Below are 21,445 nucleotides of genomic sequence, written 5' to 3' on the forward strand. Positions count from 1 at the left end.
TTGGCTGCTCCTAGGGTCCAATTACTGCTTTCTTTTCCATGTGCTCTTTTGTTATCATTATGTTAATTAGACTCCTCATTTGGTTTTCCCAACTTGATTCATCTCACGTCTCTAGTTAGTTCTTATTTGTACTTACATTTAACTGATGCTTTCCCCTCCCCCTAAATGTGACTTACACTCATGGATGAGTGCCACCTGAGCAACTGGGTATTGTAATAACTTGGCAGTGGTGGGACTTGAACTGACAACCTTCTGATTACTAGTCAAGTACCATAACCACTGAGCTAAAAAAGCAGGACATTGTGAAAATAGCATATCATAGCACTATGCTTCTGTGACAATATGTGCAAGCATGAAAATAAGACCTATTACATTAAATTAGCAATTCAGTAAAACATTTTAATAAAATGTTGAACACTTTCATCAAGCACATCAAGCATTATTGTGGTTATAGTGTACTGGTCTGTTGTTACATATTTTTAAATCAACCATCCAATTGTGTATTGGTTTAAATTGCTTTTCTATTTATTTCATTAACATATTATATTATGTCAAAGATCATATTTATGTCAAAGATTTCTATTGGAAAACAAGACATGGTATAATGGTATAATGAAATATTGTTGTGCTCCTGCTCTGATTATCAAATATTAATATAAGTATCACATGTCTAACCCATTCTGGTTACACTCCATGCCTGACTGCTTCCCAAAATTCCATACCTGGTTCATATCAGTGCTGTTAGCATGAAATATATATGCACATTTTTCTTTGTAATTCCAAGTCTTGCACTTGTTTGCATATCTTCACCATATCACAAGTATTTTTTCACCAATGTTATTTTGTAACCTCTTTGTTTATTTTGTCCATCAAAGTACACCATAAAGGTCCTGTGTCAGCATGAGCACCTGGTCTGCTCTGTTACATCCTGACCTGCTGTTACAATATTAACATATTTCCATTGTTCCCAACATCTTCTTATGTTCTTTTGAACATAAAGAACCAATGAAAAATTCTCTCAAAATCAACACCAAAAACATGTCAGAGATATCATAACACATGCACACATCTCTCCTTCACTTCAGCCCTGCAGTCACTTCCTCCCCTCTGTTCTCACACTAAAGTTTTATTTAAACTCCACATTGACACATTTATTGTGTTTTATTCAGAAGATCAAGGAATGGTTGAGCTCCCTCCAGAACCAGGACTACATCATTTAACTATAGTCTGTGTATTCATAAAGCATGAAAAGTCTCTGATGCAGGACCAAACTGGATCCTTAATAATAATAATAATAATAATAATAATAATAATAATAATAAGCACCTGAGAATATAATAAGCATAGAAAGACATTTTAGCAGAAGCAAAGCGCTAAGACAAGATTTAAGGACAGAAAGTAAGAGAGAGAGAATGGGTTTAAAAAGAAGGAAATGAGTTGACAGAGTAGCAGATCAAGAGAGTTAGGGTTAGGGTTAGGGTTAGAACATCCAACAGTTTAGATACAAATAAATTGCAAGACAAATGATCTCTTAGATTCTCTCTGAAAATGTAGTACCAGTTCAAAGTCTGGACAAACCTACTCTTTGTTTATTCTCACTGTTTTCTACATTTTACAAAAAGAGTAAAGGTATAAAAACAATGAAATAGCACATGTGTTAAACATTGTTATTGTTTAAACAAATTTAATTACCACCCTTTACTTTGATGACAGCATTTCATGTTCTTGGTGATCTCTTAACCAGATTCATAATCACCTATGATATCTTAAGGATATTCCCACATATGTGTAGAAACACTAAAGTTCAGAGTGAAAACTATTTGTTGAGAGGGTGTAATTAAAAAATATTAATAAAAAAATGTTATTGTATCTTTCACTATTAAAATTTGTTTTAAAAATAAATTTAGGCATAAACAATTAGATTATGATACCTTTAAAAAGACTATGAAGGCCTAATAGTCAGGAGTGTCCAAACATTTGACTGGTACTCTATGTGTATGTAATGTATATGAGTAGTTAACTAAACTACTACCTATTCTATTGATAACATAATTATGTAGTTTTATACTTTCCAGCAGGAGCCAGTCCTGGACGTAATCAATAATTATTCATATTTAAGATGTGTAATTTACACTATGAACAGTCAAGAAAATAGTATTCATCTCAGTAAACACTTGTTCTATACTATCTGTTCAAATTTTAAAACCAAAATAATGCCTTTTATTTGGAACTTAAAAGATAATAATTTGTTTTTCAGCTTGTGATGATATAGTTAAATTAATTTGGAAAAGTTATTTGATGTATAATGAGCAACCTTTTTTTGCCATGTGTGTGCATGCATGAATCCAACGCATTCTAGTGCTGAATACAAGTACAAATAAAACAGCCACAAAATCAGATGGAAGTTTCATAATAAATTGTATGAATAGTAGTAAACATTTGTGGGCACCAGGGGGCGATCAAGGAACCATATATAATTTCTTCTCACTACTTAGCCTGGCAGAGAAAATATAAACCAGAAAACATTGTATTGTTATTGTGTTGTGCTATTAAATGTCTGTATTTAAACATTCTATTTAAAAACTTCACAAAATTTGTTTAAATATTTTTCATGGTCTATCTTCCCAATCTATCTTGCGCACATACCAAACTTCTTTTTTAATATTTATGTAAAGTAGTTATAGTATACAAGTGCAATAATAGCTTGTATTATAATATGATACAATATATAAGCTTTAATAATAGTGGCTGTAGTAGATAAGCTCTAGAAGTAATAGTTATAATGGAATAATATTGTTAAACACGCAAGAGAATGTAACACAGGAAATACTTTTAACTGAAATTACAGGGGTCTACTACAGATGACAGCAACCATTTTGAGGCATATTCTGGTTTGATAACTTAGCACTTAAAATGTTACTATATGAGAAGAAGACAGTTCACACTGAAATCAGTAATACTGCAGAGCATAAAGGACCCAGACATGATTGTTATCAGCCACCGCACCGGGACCCTGGTTCTCATTTGCACATCTAATAACAATTTGCGCCTGTTGAATTTTAGACAGAAGCGTGAGCAGGAGCAAACTAGAGAACTTAGTCTGTGCAGACAGGGGTAATAACATAGTGGCAGAAAAGAACCGTGGATATGTCATTTAAATGACTGCCTCTGGGTTTGCTATTCAATAAACTTTTTAGCAATTGTGGTTCTTGACTGCCTCAATAAGCCTGTCAACAGGATTTTGTAATTGGATTTTTTTGTTTGGTTTTTTTTGGGGGGGTGGGGGGTGGTATTTCTAACAACAGTTTTTCACAAAATAATACCAAAGATGAAAAAAGTATATTGCCCAAAGATATATTAAAAAATGTTGGTATAGAGTACAACACCAAGCATGTTATGTTTTATACAGGTTTTTCAGAAAACAAAATGCATAAACAATTGTTCTTTTTAATTTTTTTCACATCAGTGTTTTAAGAACTTTGCCCCTTTTCCTTCTCCCCCATGTGTGTTACCCTCCCCTCACCTCATATTCCTCTCCTTTCTCACCTCAGATCATGTGCAGTTAGTCTCAGGCAAAAGTTAAAAACACCCCCCACACACACATGCCTTTGTCTTGCTTCCATTTTTGGCCTGACATTGTCACCGCTCTCCTTCACATACTCTCTCTCAGCCTGTTTTATTGCTCTCAACGCTTTTCCTTTCCTTTAACCTCTCATTTCTGCATGTGTGTGTGTGCGTGTGTGCGCTGCATATCTCACCATCTAGCATGGCGAAGCGCTCATCCTCATGTGTGTGTGGTAGAGAGGAGGTGGCATGGCAGAAGGGGGTGTAGCCATAGGAAGCAACTGGGGGGCAGGGCCTCCAGTGTGGGAGGAGTGGTGAGTGTGGGGGTAGGAAGAGGAGGAGGAGGAGCTTGCGGGTTGGAGGTGGAAGCTGGCTGCGGAGGATGGGCCTGACGAGGGCGGGTTGGAGGGAAGGCTGCTCTTGGCCACCAGCGGTGGTGAGGTCTGGTTGAGCTGGATAGAGATGTCACTGGAGGCTTCTGAAGCACTGCGACCACGCTGGGGGGGAGGCCAGGAGTCGGGGTGCAGGTACTGGCCGCTGTAGTCACTGCACTCAGACAGGCGGGGGCGATAAAGAGCTGGGTGGGGCCGGTACATCTCCTCTTCGGCGTACCGTTTCATGAAGAGGTAGACCGACATCACACCAGCACCCTGACCGAAAAGGTGTCAGGGAAGAAAGAGAGAGAGAGAGAGAGAGAGACAGACAGACAGACAGAGAGAGAGACAGACAGAGAGAAGTCAAAAAGAATAAGGTCAAAAAGAAACAGCGTGTAATAAAAAATTGCTTTCTTTTTTATTCTAATTACCATTAAGTGAAACACTAGTTTATATGGTTTATCATAGCTGAGGGAATTGTGTTAAATCTTGACTGCATTATTACCATCTGAGCACCTGTTTGTTAAACCCCGAATTGTTATATAATCATGCTGGAGAGAAAAACTGCCATAAGCAATATAGTTGATGTTACATAGCCAGAAGAACTGACTTATAGGAAACCAACAAAACTTTAAAATTTTAACAAAGCAAATATTATATGATTTTTAACTTTTAATACACACCTGTTTGTAAAGGTTTAATTCAGCCCTATTCTCTCCATCTGTATTTCCAAACTACAAATTACTTTTTCCAACTTGAATGTCCTTTTGTGATTATTATATATAGTATATTCTTACAGTGGGTGTGGATGTGTTTTAGAGCACCTCACACTCCAAAATCAGTTGTCTACTAGAGACTTGAGCTAAATGCATCCTTATAAGACCTATCATCCATACAAATGCACCAGACGTCAGAAGCAAAAGAAAGGTAGCAGAAGCAGAAGATATAAGAAAAAATACATGCATTACAAAAATTTGAAAATAAAGAATTCAAAGACTGTCAAAATGAGATGAATGTGTAATAATTTAGTTGAAAACAATGATTTGATTCTCATTAATTACTTTTGCAAAAAAGTAAATATTTCTTACATTTCATGTATTATAATTAATATTTCACTGGTGAATTTTACTATATTATTTGAAGCATTTGGCACTAAATTAGGCCCATGGTTTGTTTCTACTTTCCAACTTAACATACAAGGTCCATGCTTCATTGTGGTTCAAGGTTTACTGTGATCATCTGAATAGCATGAAAAATGTCAGGGTTTTCCTAATTCAACCATATAAATGTTACTTAGTACATACTGAAATACTGAAATTCTTTTTCATTCATTTTAATTCATCATTTGCATTTGCATTATATATTTCTAAATTGATGATAATATTTGCTTGTTGATAGCTTTGTATATAAATACAAAGTGATCAGGAGACACTAGAGCTAAAGTGTGTGTGGCACATGTGGCATGATGCCAATATGCTTCTGATGGGGAAACATACAAGTTCAGAGGTGTGGGTCAAATAGTACTACTGTTTAAATTAATGACCTGAACCCTGCAAATGTGCTCAGTAATAGCACTAATGCTTAGGGTTTTAGAGTAGAAATTAGGCCTGACTAATATATTGGTTGTGTATTGATGAGAAAGACCCCAGTGCAGTTAGCACTGAGCAGCACACAATGACAGCAGAGCTGCGATGACAAGACAGCACCAGGATGAGGATGGGTGGGAAGCAGGTGCAGTTACCCCACAGCACTGACCTCTTTGAGCAGAAAGGAGCTGGCGGCGAAGGCAAAGGACCAGCCATAGTGGTAGTGGAAGAACTGCTCAGGCTCCCTCGGCCGGTTCATTACTTCGTCATTTATACTAGAAATGTAGAGCACCAGACCGACCACCAGACTCAAGCCTGGAAACGTCAGAGTGAGAGAGAGCGGAGTATGAACAGGCCTACTAACTGTTAATCAGCCAACAAATATAATCCTAAAGCATTTGGAAGGATGCCTAAAAAATAACGTTAAAAAGAAAAAAGTTATAAAGAGTGATGAAGACACTGCAAGTCAATAGCTCCCCTTAACCATCTGTTTGCTGTCAGAAGAAAACTATTGGTCAAACATAAACTAGACTCTTTGACAGTAATTACAGATGACAGGGTGAGGCTGAGCGAATTCAGAACACAGTAACTCTCAGCATATTGGATTGTGATGCATTATCACTGAAAGAGTGTTTAAATGTCACATTCACGATGAGGGGAAAGGTAGCATGGGAAAGAAGAGAGATGCGAAAGAAAAAGTCCCTGGCATAACCAAACACAAACAGAGAGAACAGAATATGTTCTGTTCTCCTGTCAAAAGTAATTAAGTCATACTTTTGATGAAGTGTTCAATAACTCTGAAATGTATGCTCATGATATGAATCAATATTAATCATCTCACAAAAAGTTTTACATAGAGAAGTGGCCCTCATATTTTTAAATGTACCTTTTCTTCTGCTGTACATTTTAGCTTGATGAGACATAGAAGAAGGAGCCTGGGTCATGTTACAGGATTACTTCATACATAACAGGGTCTCAAAGACAAGACCAAAACTCAGGCACGCTCAGTGCAGTCCTCGCTTTTTAAAGAGTAGCAGTATCATTAATGCTTGGTTTCAAAATAGATGTGTTAGAGTCCAGCAGTTCTGTATTGATTTCTGTTTAGCCACTGTTAAGTAGAGCCTCCCTGTCACCGATGCGGTTGTGAAACACTTTGTTACAGAAAGGCAGTAGATGAAACACTTCATTAGAGAATGACAGTGGGTAAAATACTTTATCACAGAATAACAGTGGCACCTGTTTGGGTATCAATGTTCTACAAGGCTGTGGTATGTGTCCCCAGGCTGTGGTACTGACAGACAGAGGTGGCACCACAGAGTTTCTGCCCGAGTGGGCCAGACCGGCTGTGAGCCAACAAAAAAAAAGAAAAAACCTCCACAAGAAGCCCTGGTGAGACACGCTGACCTCATTTGGAGCATGAGTGTCTGAGGCCTTGTTAAACCCAGAACACTCCCAGCACTGCCTGTGGCTTACTATGTGGCCTGACGGAAGTGTCACCATCATCTACAGTGACATTACAGCATAGCTTAGAGCAAATCCAGTGAATTTGTCAAAACTATGAGCACATTTTACCAGATACTGCTGAGACTTTCTGATCATAATAAATATTGGTCAGATGTACTAGCCAACTACAGTTACTAAGTCAAAGAAGAAAGTTTGACAGGTGTAACGGGTTACATGGGTGTGAGTTACTTCAACAGCACTGAAAGGTTAGACTTGTTTAAGTGAAACCCAAACTCATGCTGATTATCAGGACCAAATGTGATTCTCTTTAGGTTCAAGTTTAGCTTTATTTGCCATTTGTAAGTATCAAAAATACATACATTGGCATTCAAAATGAGAATAAAAAATAAAAGAAACAAATAAAAATGTTAACCTATGACACACACACACACAAAACCTAAAACACACACATAACCTCCAACACACACGCACAAATAACCTATGACACACACAACCTACGACACACCAACACACGCACACATAACGTACAACACACGCAAACATAGCCTACGACACACACACACATAGCCTACAACACACACAAACATAACCTACGACACACACACAGCTTACCACGCACACACACACACACACACACACACACACACACACACACACACACACACACACACACACACATAACCTATGACACACCAAAACATGCACATATAACCTACTACACAAGCACACACCCATAACCTATGACACACACACACAAAACCTAGGTGACACGTGCACATATAACCTAAGACATTCGCACACATAACCTACAACACACACACACAACTTACGACACACGCACATAACCTAAGACACACCCATAACCTACAACACACATGCACACAAAACTTGCACAACAAGATCACTTGTTTTGTTCCATTTCATCTGTCTCTTAGTTTTGAATGTGAACCAAAAAAGGTATCTGGTTTGTTTGTTTGTTTGTTATATGGATGTTCACTAATACAAATACTCACTATTAGCAATAATCGCAATTTGAGCCATTTTGGAAATCCTTGATGTCAATATTAAAGCATACCATCTTGTATTCAGATTTCTTAAAAATTATGTTACTCAACTTTTAGACTTCCTGTGTAGAATATCTGCAGATGGCTTGGCAGGATCTACAAAGAGGTTTGCACAAAACACATAACCTAGTGTTGTCACACTTATCATTCAAATGGTCATTTACCTGACACTTTTAGCCAAAGTGACTTACAATTATGACTGAATATATCTTGAGCAACTGAGGGTTAAGTAACTTGCTCAGGGACCCAACAGGGGGGCTTGAACTGGCAATTTTCTGATTACAAGACAAGCACCTTAACCACTTAACCTAGTGTCATTATTCTTATAAGACCAATCATCAGACTTCAGTAATAACCTAGTGTTGTCATACTTCGGTGTGTGTGACAAACTGAACCCCACCCATGTGTGGCACTGTTCTACTTTTTGAACTTTTATTTTAATTTTCATTTATGTATATAGCACTTTTCATGCATAAAAACACAGCTAAAAGGGCTTCACAGCACAAAAAGTGTAAAACAATTGACAAATAAAAACATAAAAAGAATAGAATAACAAACATAGAATGACAATGACTGACAACAAAACAAAACAAAAGTGAATAATTAAAGTTTAAATAAATACAGGAATAATAAGAATAAGAATAGCAATGTAATTATTTAAAAAATAATGTGTAAGGCTTTCCACAAAAGCAAACCCTCAAGAATATTGTGGTATAATGTATTAATTCTAAAAATACAAGGATAGATAAACACAAGGAAGGATAAACACTGTTTAACATAGTGTCTGGTCTGAAACCCTTAGGGTAATTTTTCAAAAACATTTTTAAGAATGTTTTAATAATTCATTTATTTTGTTTAAAGACTACATTTTTTATTTTAAATCTGAAAATAGTCTAATAATTTAAAATTGATTAATCTGGATTGTGTTTATTTGATAGAGGCTCATCACAGTAATCTTGAGAGCATCCAGAAATATAACAAATCATTCAGCCAATGAAAATATGTTTAGGGTTGTTTCTATTTTCATTTCATTATCTTTCAAAAATGCAGTTGCCTCTCCTCTCAAGAATGTCTTATTAGAATGTTCAATGCAGCTTTTTAGAATTTCTTAGTGTATTACTAATTTAATTTTCCTCCAAACTCTTTCAGATTTCTTCTTGAGCTGTTGCAGCTGCTAGCTTTTCTACGGTGGTGCTTTATGCAGAGGTGTCCTTTTTTCCTTTTCTGGTGCAACTATATCTAGAGTTGATCTCAACCTTGAGTTGAACACATCAACATGTCATGCAAGGCCCTATTCTGGGCCTTTCTACATGCTAATCAGAATTCATGTCCTCAGACAAACTAAATTCACACATTCCCAATGGGCCACACTTACTATGAACACATAGTATGTGTCAAACTCGGGTGAAAGGAATAGACTCCTTCCAGAGCTTTCTCTTTTGCACTTTGGGGTGAATGTTAGTGAGGAGTAATTGACCACTCACTGTATGTCAAAATAGAGGGAAGTCAAGTGAAACATTGTTCATTAAAATGCAGAGGTGTCGTTGAGCTACTGCCCCTTGCCTGGTTGACATACTGGATTTAAAGAGAAACAGCATTGGATCACAATGAATACATCTACGATGTCACCCATCACACTCTACATTAAAAAAGCAAACAAAATCTCAACAAAAAAAACATTCAGTAAGATCTCAGATGTAAACAACTAATGTAAACAACCATAATGAAAAATAAGCAGAAGATGATTATGGTACAGCAGAATCCTCACCTGACAGGATGAAAAATATTCCAGAGACGAAGGCCAGGATGGTACGCTGAGGCCGAATGTGCCCGATGTTACTGATGATGAAGGCCGTGAAAACAAAGAGGAGGGATACCAAGGGGAAGGGGGTCGCTGTCCTTACCATTTCTGAGGGAAGGGAAAGAAAGAGCTAGCGATGACATCATGATGCATTTCAACAAGCAGTGCAGCACAAAAGAGAGCTAATGAACACAATCTGAACGCCACACTTAATTTCCTGTTCCATTTTCCCGCATAGTTTGGTCAGTCATTGCTCTGTTTTATCACCGCTTATATTATAACATATTTGTTATTGCCGGTGAATAAGCAATATGGGTCTCGGGCTAATGTTCAAACTGTGGAGCTGTGAATATATGCAGAATCCTGCATATACTACAAATCACCTGATTTAATGCAATGGTTACAGAAGTGTTTACTATAATGTACATTCAATATTATTAGTAAACAATCAACATATAAGAAGTTGTACTGTTCTGAGTATATTTAATATCCTGGATATACAAAATTAAGCCTGGTATTAATGGTCTACCACTAAATGAAGTGTCCTTTACTCAATATATTTGCTGTGTTCTCTGTTGTAATCTCAATTTCAGGCTCAGTGAAGTATTCTGATGCCACACATCTCCCCTTCTCTGGCCCTGAGAGAGAGAGAGAGAGAGAGAGAGAGAGAGAGAGAGAGAGAGAGAGAGAGAGAGAGAGAGAGAGTGAGTGAGTGAGGTAGAATAAAAAACAGGGATAAAATGCAAAGAGGAAACAGAAGCATGAGTCACAAAAAATGGGTGAAGCAAATATTAACAGTGGCAGAGATACACAGAGACAGACATCGAGAGAGACAGAAAGTTGCAATGGGGACAGAAATTAATTTTGTTCAAACGTGAAGGAAAATGTAGATGTTAAGCATTAAGCACTGGACTTGTTTGAGAAGCAAGAGGTTGAGTTTAAAAAAAAAAAAATCTTCTCCCTCATAAAACTATGATTCCCCTTTTCCTTTGGAGTCATGTGATACCACAGAGTCTTTTATTACTCTTTTATTAATTTAATCTTAGTTACTAAATAATGTGCATTAAGACTAATAATCTAATTATTAAAACAATAATCCTAGAGTGTAGGAACTTATATAAATGTCTATTGTCGATGTTTACATCATCTGTATTTGAGATCTGCACTCCTCATTGGCTCTGCTGTATTGACAGTTAAATAAGAGTGACAAAGAGGTAAAGTTTGTGTACAACTGCTAATCCTTTAATTTTTTTTTAGATTTAGCTTCACAATAAATGTAGGTGCTGCCTTTACTGTCCAGAAATCATTAAGGAGATTTAGTTTCACTATAAACTCTGATTTTGTCTTTACTGTCCAGAAATCATTAAGGAGATATAGTTTCACAGTAAATGCTGGTGTTTACTCTTTACATGAAATCTCATTTATTGTCAACACTTCAAAGTTATTTTCAAAGTTATTTTATTTTCTTTGGCTGCAGATGTCAATTAATTCATGGTTTTGAGTTATTACTCAAAATTTCAAGTTTCTAAATATATTTGAAAGATGAGAACTTAACTTATCTTTACTATGATTGATCACAGTGAAGAATCCTACCTGACAATGAGAATACAACATTGTGTGAATGGGCAGCTTCATGGATTTTATATTTTGCTTTGACATCGTTAGCCATTGTTAGTTGGGTAATTTTTGAAATTGACTTTCTCCTTTAACACATAAGGGACGTTCATTTTTGCAGCTTAGTTTTATGGATGTTTTAAGTTAACTTTTAAGATAAAACTGTACCGGGTTAACTGACATTAACTGACTAACCTAGCTAAATTTTTAGCACTTGTTAATCTGTTTGCTAGCTAAACAAGGTTAAGTATCATGTTTTGAGTTTGACATTAACTAACTATATTAATATTTGTATTTTGTGCTAAGTTAATTTAAGGCCACATTAAAATTCCAATTGTTATTTATTTAAAAACTCACAAGATCAGTTTATTAGTTTGTAATTTGCTGTGAAATGTATGCAATGTTTAGGAACTGTACATATACTTGCTAATTTTTATGTTTTGGGTTTTTTTTTGTTGTTGTTGTTGTTTTTAAAATAATTACTGAGCATTTAATTGTATTACTGTCAAGGTCTATATGAAGTTCACCAGGATTGCTAGTAAGAACCTGAAGCAGAATTTCATTGTCAGGCTTAATCCTCTTTTAATCATCTTGGTAAACTATATAATTTTTAACAGGGTTCTTAAAATATCACCAGAATTGTTGATTTCTTTATATTTATTAAGCTACTTGTTAAAAGTTACATTACTTTTATGTCATGTAATTACATGTGTGCTGTGATTTAAAATTCTTTTTCTAAATTCTTTTGCAACAAACATGGTCTTATATACAGAGGGTTCTTAGGAATTAAATGCATTCTTAGTCTGCACACATTTGAAACAAATTTTTGGAGTTGTGTGCCTTCTGCTCCTACATATTATACATATATTACAAACATATGTCTACATTCAAACAATGAAAATAAAACAAAATGCTAATCAGGCTGGCATAAAGACCGATATAGGCCAGGGACCCGTTTACAGCACCTGCACTAACTGCAGACGCTGCAGCACTGCACCTAAAGTGTTTGTGTGAAGGTGCTTTTGTTTGTGTATGTTTGTACTTCTTGTTCATCTATAGGCGCTTCACTGCATGGGGAAAGCAACGGACTGACCCGAGAGAGGCAGGTACTCTGCCTTTCTCCCTACTTTGTGAGGGTCTCCCAGGTGGGAGGTTCCTGGCCTTGTGCAGGGTGGGCACTGGGCATGGCCATACTGTGTCTGTGTGTGTGTACGGCAGCCCGGAGGCTGTCACGTGGTATGGCCTGCCACATGCAAGGGGCTTCACCTTATTTGTAACCATGCCCTCCATAAATGCACGCACCTGCATGGGGTTGTGTGTATTTAAACCTCTGCTGGTGTATGCATTATGCTGGTCATTGTTTGCTGAAGTCCGCTTAAACGTTTGTATATCTATTGTTCAGTGTTGTGTAATCTGTATATAGTTAAATGTATCGTTATGTCTATCGCTAATGTCATGTGTGAGTGCTACCGTTATTGTTCATGTTTTACGTTAATAAATGTTTCACTCTATCGAGGAAGTCTGTGCTCCACGCCCGCTGGCACTCGGGCCAGCAGCAACGTGACAGATAATCTATACATCACCATCAATCAGATCACTGATAATCCATACAGCAACCATCCCACAGCTCATTGATAATCCATACATCACCATTACACAGCTCATTGATAATCCATACATCCACCATCACTCAACTCACTGATAATCTATACATCACCATCACTCATCTCATTGGTATGCAGTAGTTGTGTTTTCCCTTATAAAAAGCACAAATAACAGGTGTGTAATTCAACTATTTTCATTAGTTATTTGAACCTGTTTATGCAAAACATCTCTAATCTTTTACAGCTCTTGTGTAGGAGTCTAAGGATCATAGTATATTTGCTGAGGTGCCAGTGGGGATTTCGGTATGATCACATTCTTTTGACCGCCCACTTCCTCCAACTAATTAAGAGTTACTTCCTATTTGAAAACCTCATAGATGTCTGTACAATATAAAAACATTCTCAAAATACTGGTAATATTCAAAATGGTTTGAAATATTGATGGTGTTAGTAGCCCAGGTCAGTTCGTTGTTGGTGGTCTGTTTGCCAGGCTTGATAATTTGGTCGCAAACATTTTGTCACCAAACTAGGAGACATCACATCGCCAACCCCTGCACTGAAGATGTCTCCTTGTTTGATGACGAAACGTTTGCAACCATACTGGTAATATACAAGTTGACATATGTGAAACTATATTATGTTCAGATATATAAATCTGTATAACTAATAAAATCTCAATAAATTCATCAGTGAAGCATTAAAAGCTTGAGATAAGTGACAGTCATTGTTTTTATTTAAATACAATCAATTTTTAAGTGAAACCAACTACTCTTGAATTGTGAATTTATGTCAACTTGTGATTTTTTCACTTGACTTATTAACTTACTGTATCCACTAAGTGTAAAGTCCACATTCATGTAACACTTTGCTTTAAGCACTGGTTGCAAAGGTTTTAAGGGCACTTCTGCAGCAAGATCTGTGGGAAAATAGCACTGCGAAGATAATAACCAGTGTTAAATAACCCTGAGCCAGGCCCTTAACCCTCAAATTGTACTCAGTCGTTTTTGTAGGTTGCTTTGGATAAAAGTGTCAGATAAATTCCTTAAATGTCGATAATAATATTCAGCAGTTGTTCTGTGGTCAGAAACTGATGAGGTTGACTGCTGATGTAGGTATGCCAGCAGATATCTACATTCTATAATTTTATGCTTATAAAAATGCACTTATGAGTTCTGCAGAACATTGAGTTTTCCCTACTCCCAAAGCTCATCAGCTAATTATTAAGCCTTACATGAATGTGACCAGGTGTTTTGTGCAGAGAAACTTGTGCAGGGCAGTAGGGTACCTAAAAAAGGGCTATCTAAACTGGAGCTAAGCGCTTCTGACCTCTGAGACAAGTGTAGGTAGGTAAGTGTAGATAAACTATGTGTTATATTTATGTTATATCTAGTGAAATCTGACCACTCTTCTGGACTGAGATCTCAGATGTTGTTGTGGGATGTGTTGGAGCCATTCTCTCAGTTTGGGGGTCCCAGCCCCTAGTGCTCTGATTACCATGGGGACCACAGTTGCCTTCACCTTCCACATAATTTCTACCTCTTCTCTCAGCCCTTGGTATTTCTTGAGCTTCTTATGTTCCTAGTTACTGTAACTCTGGATCACCACATCTATCACTATGGCCCTCTTCTGCTGTTTGACCATCATTACTATATCCAGTTGGTTATCCATTGAAATTAACATCTTGTCTGTCTGTATCTGGAAGTCCCACAGGATCGTGGCACACTCATTTTCCACCACTCATTTTTGGGCATATAAACCACTTAGACTTTGGAATTTATAGCCCATACTCAGCAAAGGTGTTTCTGTATATGCCACTCAGGGGCATCTTCGCACAGCCTGCATCTAGGGTCCTGCCTGGTGTGGTAGATTCCAGCCTCTATTGATCTTATATTCAGAGCTTGTTCCTGTGCTATCATGATTAGTGTCTCTGTGCTGTCTTTCGGTCCAGTCTTTTCCAGCCATTGGTAGGATTTCTCCATATCAGCCACTTTCACTATCGCTATCACTATCACTATGTAGCATGGTACATACCGTCCAGGAGTTTTCCCTCCCATGTTGGTTCCTGTTCCTCCTCATTTCCATCCTCCTTGGGTTTATACTGTCTGAGGTACTCACTAAGGACTTCTTGACTTGGGACCATCACCATGGTGTACTCCTGGATCTTGTTGAGCTCTCCTCCTTCTGCTTCTCCTCCTTCTGCAAATCCAGCCTCAGAGTGCTGGATTTGGGAAGACACCCTTCATGCATTGTGAGTAGTTTCCTTGTCTTTATGTAAGTGGTGTCTGTCTCCTCCTTAGACCAGTTTATTATGCCAGAGGGTTATCTGATGACTGGTAGAGTGTAGGTGTTTATGTGTGTGTGTATGTGTGTGTGTCTGTGTGTGTGTGTGTGTGTGTGTGTGTGTGTGTGTGTATGTGTGTGTGTGTGTGTGTGTGTGTGTGTGTGTGTGTGTCGGACTTCTGTCCGAAACCTCTCTCTCTTTCTCTCTCTCTTTCTCTCTCTCCTCTCATATATTCATAGTGACAGTATTCAGTTAGAATAATAGGTTCAACTGTGTCTTTGTGAAATACAGAATATAGTACATTCATTTATTACAATGGATATAATGTACAAAAACCATCCACTGCACTGTATAATGTAACTGGGAGGTCCCCAATCAACCCACAGAGATACACAACTACCCACCACTGACAGCAGTGGCAAGACCCTAAAACATGGTGACATCATCCTTACACTTCTCCTAGTCCGTCGTTCCCTGCCAACTGGTGTGGCATCGTTTCAGTCCACCTCAGCACTTCCTGCTCATGTTGTGAAAGCAAACCAGCATGCAATACAACCAGAATTCATATATTCAGTGTTTAGCAATCTGAACATTAATAATAATAATAATAATAATAATATAACATTAATAATATTAATATTAATATGCAAATGTACCACTTCATTCCCAATTTATTCAAACAATACACATTTTAAATTTCTTTAAATTAAATGGAAATTGAATATTGCACCAATTTGTTGCACCGATTTGGCTTTCCTTTCAAAGCATACAGGCAGCGGAATATGATTCCACATCAGTGTCATGAAACCCACCCTAACCTCACAAATAAAAGGGGAATTATAAGCAAATACATTTAACATAGTGAATAAGTATGTTGGTGGGTATAATATATGGCATGAGATGTAAAGGCCATACACTGGGTGTAATGTTTCAGATAAAGCCTGTTGCTTGCAGATAGAATGAGGCATGTTTTTAATTATTAAGGGATAATCCAACACGGTAGTCAAAATACAGGCAATGGTCAGAACCAGAATCACATACAGGGTATAAACAGTCCTAGGTCAAAATCCAGAAAGACAATATAATAAGGCAGTTAAATCTTAAAGGGGCAGGCAAAAACAAAGGAGAGTAATTGGACAAAAAACAGAAATACCGTAAGACAATCAGAAACACTGCTTGGTATGCCATGACAGTTCGAGTGGCAATACTTCACAGAGTCTGGTAATGCCAGGTACAAATAGGTAATGTAAATGAGTAGCAGCTAATATTAATAGTCAGGTGATGACGAACGTGTGTATACTTGGTGATTGGCTGCATCACCATCGGAATGCTGGGAGTTGTAGTGATCCTAGAAAATGGGTGGCATGATACTGGGGCAAATACTGAAGTGATTAAACTGACTCTACAGTTGTAGTACACTAACAATGCCTGGACCTGGAACAGCCAGGTTTTGTTAATGTAGTGAGGCACCCATTCACTTTTGTTTCATCTTAGCAAGCACTGTGTACATTGTAACAATTCAAAATGCACAGATATCTTCACAGATATTTTGGGTAAACTATTCTATGGTAGAGTGGGAAAACTAGTCTACTGTGGGGTTGGGAGCTGTAGCCTACTAAGTGATGTGTGTCCACTAGTCTAGGATGTGAGGTGTCGGAACTCTAGGCTACTAAGGGATGAAGAGCTCCAGCCTACCAGCCACGAAGCAAACCCTCCAAAGGCCGGAATGGAGTGCCATCTTGACCTCAGTGGTCTGGTTCTGCTGCAGCACAATACCCTCCTCCATAAGTAACCAGTAGTCTGTCGACACGGCCAAGCCCACCAAGAGCAGCCCACATGCCCCAAACACAGAGGAGAGAAGCGTTAGGGCCCTGGTGCTGAATGAGCTCATCTATGGAGAAGAGAAGAAGAGTACAAAATGAAAGATTTAACAGTTGAACCTTATTTTAGTTCTAATAAAGACTATAAGACACACTGATTCATCCAATCCATTCAGCAGTTTTATTCTGTTACCCTCAAAGAAGGTGTTTTTAATACTGTATATCATGTTTTATCACTATTCACAATTCATCACTAATTATTCATTCTTAATTTACTCCCATCTATCCTTTTAAACAAAGGATGTAGAAACATATAAATATAGAAACAAAGGAGGTGAAGTTCTCGATTAAAATAAATGCACAGATGAATATCCATTTGGATAGTCTACATTTTTGGTTAAGAATCTACCTATGTACTTAGTAACATGGATATAATTGAGTGTATGGTAAGATCAATGGAAACTCACTTAAAATACAGAAATAGCACAGTGATAGTATGTAGCCTGTTTAGGAAAATAAGCAGAGAGAAAAGGTGTGCGTGTTTTTGGTGTTTTGTGTATTTTATGTGTGTATTGTGTGTGTGTGTGTGTGTGTGTGTGTGTGTGTGTGTGTGTGTGTGTATGTGAGTGTGAGAGAGATAGAGATCATATTTCCACAAACCAGGAGAAGCAGCCAGATGGCAGGGTCAGGCCTCCTGTGTCATTAAATGTTCCATATTCATATTCTCAAATGCCACAGTTACAAACATCTGACAGACCAGCCAAGAGGAAGCTACTGTGCACAAAATTCACAGAAACTTGCTATTTGGCAGTGAAATGGAAGCCTACAGAAAAATTAGGTCCTTTAGGTACCTTTAGGTCTTGTTGTTGTGGGTATGTGCTTTATTAGTAAGCTTTTGAAATCCCCAATGATCTCAAAACTAGATTGTCATTTATGGAGTAAGATAGTATTAGTAAAGAATATCACTTTGAAAAATGTATTCATAAGACCCATTTTAATTTTTGTTTATGTGATGTCAATGAATCAAAACAGTACATTTAACTGATATACAAATAGTGTATACAATACAAAACTAAAAGGCAAGTAATGTATATAATTGTTAACTAATGCAATAATCAACTGTTAATAATTTGAAATGAAGTCAGCTGTGAGACTAAATTTCAGCTCATATCTCAGTCAGCTCAACATTATTCAGTTAATTTTGGATTGTTTTTGTAAACTCAACCAGTTTAATTCAATTACCATCATATAACAAGTTTTTATAGGGTACGTTTTTCAGTGTCCTCCAGGAATCAAACACCAGGCTCAATATTACAGGAGTTGAAAACTAAATAAACACCAACTGAAATTAAATACCTTTACACTGTGGTGTTTCTAAATCTTAATTAATGTAATTCATAATGAGAGTCAAATTAAAACATTTCCAATAATTCTTGAATAAATGCCATTTTCAAAGAAAGCTAGGACAAAACAAATGAAAAACAGCCACTCAAAGAGATCAGGGAAGAAGTGTGAGAAAAGGGATGTGAAGAGCTGGATGTGCTGAAGACCAAGCCTGTGAGAACTAAGACTCCTCTTTTATTAGGTCTGTGTTATTTGAGGTTTCTATGGCAAATTTTGCAATAGCAACTTTTGTATTTTGGATGAAAAGTAGAATTCACCATTAATGACCACTAATTTATCAACTTGATGTCAAGCTTGAAATAAAGCTAGAATATTTAATTCACTTTCTGGAGAACAGGCATGTAATTAACAAAAATGTGACAGATATATTAGGCATTCCCTCCACAAGTAATTGAATTCTGGATTTTGGGTGAGCTGCTCATTTACAACACCTTTCTTATAGACGGGGTGCTATAGCAAACACTTAGAGACTGGGGATACAATAGCAAATACTTAGAGACTGGGGGTGCTATAGCAAACACTTAGAGACTAGGGATGCTGTAGTAAACACTTAGAGACTGGGGATGCTATAGTAAACAGTCATTTATTCCATGCTACAGAACAGTGTGAGAATGTACAATATGGATGAACTGAAAGAAGTTATAATACAGATATGAATTGTATTTTGGATAGATTGTCTGATTAATGCTATGCTTCTGGCAGAGACCAAGTGCAAAATAAACACTGTAAAGTTATAGGAGGAGCAGTCCATAGACTGCAGACACTTTTGATGAAAAAACTACAGCACCCATGGTGCACTGGGGAATCTGCAGATGGCATGTCCTGTTGAGTGGGGAAATAGGAACCAGGAGGTATAGTTTTCTGTTGAGAAGGCAATATGTAAAAAATAATAATAAATGTGATAACAGGGCATTAGAAAATCATCATTTCTAGGAGAGAAATGAATAATGAAAAATTGTCACACAAAACATGGGTGGGTGTGAGCAAGGGACATGGGGAAAATCCTTGGACCAAAAATATCTAAGAGGACACACGTGCACACAACTACGGGGGTGGGGGGGGGGGGGGGGAGTACACTTACATGCATTCACATGTACACATTCATGAATCCAGCACATCACCCATTCATACGAATTAATTGTCTTTGTGTTCTTAAAACAAAAAACAGGGAAAACCTCGCCCTGACTCAACGCAAAATATATTACCTTCCCATCTAATTTGGCCACTCTCCGCGTCACTTTCTACTTCGTCTCTCCTCACTGTTGTCGCCCGCCTGGTACGTACACACGCACGCACGCACGCACGCACATCCCTACCGCAGCACTGGCAGCACACTACAATGAGACTGAAACACGAGTAAGGAATATTCCGTTTTCTCTTAGACATATATAACAATGTCTCCTGTATCCACGAACACCCACTTTATAAAGCGGTGTATCAGTTGTAGAAGGCTATATCAGTCACACCAGTAAATGAGACGCGATTAAAGGTTAAAACGAACGGAAGGTAAATCATGAGAAAATTTAAGATATAGAAATTGTTTTGTGGCGGGGAGAGAACGATAGAGAGAGATAAGGAGACGTTTAATATCAAAATGTTACCCAAGGATCGCTCCACACACCTTTAATAAATTTCCCGTCATAATGTCGTGGTTCTCTGTTATCATAAATTCATGAGCTTTTAATTATATATATTGACGCTAACAGATTTAGAGGAAATACCCAAACATATATGGGCTACATGTACATGTTACCTGCTCTAATGACTGGTTCTCTGAAACTCGGTTTGTTGTTTTGAGTCAAATGCTGCAGCGCGCGGTAATGACGGAGATATACACTCACCCTCTCCGCGCGACCCAGTCAGCGGTGCACAGGCGCTGAAAGATCCGAACGCCAAGAACCCTTACAGGATTTTGCCGTTTCCCACCTCTCTCTCTCTCTCTCTCTCTCTCTCTCTCTCTCTCTCTCTCTCTCTCTCTCTAACTCTCTCCTCAATTCTTCATCTTACTCATTACCTCCTTTTGGCACTGCGGAGAATTGGTTGAATGGTCTACAGTGCAAAGCGCGGAGACACGAGCAGTCAGAACCACATAGACAGAGTGGGACAGTTTGGAGAGGGAGAGGAAGAGAATGCGCGCGAGAGAGAGTAAGCAGAGAAGAGGTGGAGAGAGAGAGAGGAAGCGAGAGAGAGGACACATTCTCTAGGCTGCACGCCACGCTGATGAGGCTCAATTAGGTCAGATGCTTTTAAGATAGTTCTCATTCCAGCTGTATTATGCATGCATATTTGTTCAGATAAATTCTCATTTCTGATTTTTAAAACGGACTGATACCTAATAAATGTCGTTTATTAGAAATAAGTATATATATATATATATATATATATACTATATATATATATATATATATATATATATATATATATATATATATATATATATATATATATATATTATTTGCAGTGCAAATAAAGTCAACTTTCTGAATACGTCTTGCTCTTCACAATAAAAAAATCTTTATAAGACTATGAATAATATATAATAATGTAATAATAATATATTGTGTATGCCTGTTGTGTGTGTGTGTGTGTGTGTGTGTGTGTGTGTGTGTGTGTGTGGAGGGGGGGGGGATATCTTACTGCAGTAAATATGCGAGTGCTTATTTTGCTAGAGCAAATTAAGTACCACTGGACTGCAGTACATATATGCGTGTTTTATATATAAAACACAGCCCTCCCGGCAGTCTTTTTTTCCCTCAAGCTCAGGACTTCTCTGAAAGAAGAGGTCCAGGAGCTTGAGGGTCCTGTGTAGTATCTTAGCTTTTCCCAGGACTGCACTCTTCTGGGGTTTCTCAGTTTGGGGTCATTTACC

The 21,445-nt window shown here is 37.5% G+C and overlaps 1 protein-coding gene across 2 annotated transcripts; it reads right to left on the reverse strand.

Annotated features, from left to right (window-relative positions):
- Positions 1 to 1,142: 1,142 nt before the first annotated feature.
- Positions 1,143 to 20,851, reverse strand: cacng7a (calcium channel, voltage-dependent, gamma subunit 7a). 2 transcript variants are annotated; one of them, XM_081705938.1, is made up of 7 exons: positions 20,418 to 20,851; positions 19,782 to 19,921; positions 17,048 to 17,243; positions 10,405 to 10,491; positions 9,821 to 9,961; positions 5,694 to 5,839; positions 1,143 to 4,214 (listed from the first exon to the last, which is right to left on the reverse strand). In XM_081705938.1, the coding sequence occupies exons 3-7, from the start codon at positions 17,241 to 17,243 to the stop codon at positions 3,762 to 3,764; spliced, it is 1,023 nt and encodes a 340-aa protein (XP_081562064.1). In that variant the 5' UTR covers positions 19,782 to 19,921; positions 20,418 to 20,851; the 3' UTR covers positions 1,143 to 3,761. The 2 variants fall into 2 exon arrangements, with proteins under 2 accessions (XP_081562064.1, XP_026864080.2); XM_027008279.3 differs by lacking the exon at positions 19,782 to 19,921 and having other exon boundaries at positions 20,418 to 20,846.
- Positions 20,852 to 21,445: the final 594 nt, after the last annotated feature.

The sequence above is a fragment of the Electrophorus electricus genome, chromosome 2 (assembly GCF_041902795.1).
Source record: "Electrophorus electricus isolate QZ-2024a chromosome 2, ASM4190279v1, whole genome shotgun sequence".
Taxonomy (NCBI): domain Eukaryota; kingdom Metazoa; phylum Chordata; class Actinopteri; order Gymnotiformes; family Gymnotidae; genus Electrophorus; species Electrophorus electricus.

What these genes read in the sequence shown, in the direction of transcription:
- cacng7a (XM_081705938.1), bottom strand. Translation starts at nt 17,243, where the DNA reads ATGAGCTCATTCAGCACCAGGGCCCTAACGCTTCTCTCCTCTGTGTTT. An exon ending in GAGGGTTTGCTTCGTGGCTG is followed by an intron (nt 10,492 to 17,047) that starts GTAGGCTGGAGC and finishes TCTCTCTCTCAG; the next exon opens with GGCCAGAGAAGGGGAGATGT. An exon ending in GCTCCTTTCTGCTCAAAGAG is followed by an intron (nt 4,215 to 5,693) that starts GTCAGTGCTGTG and finishes CTTTTCGGTCAG; the next exon opens with GGTGCTGGTGTGATGTCGGT.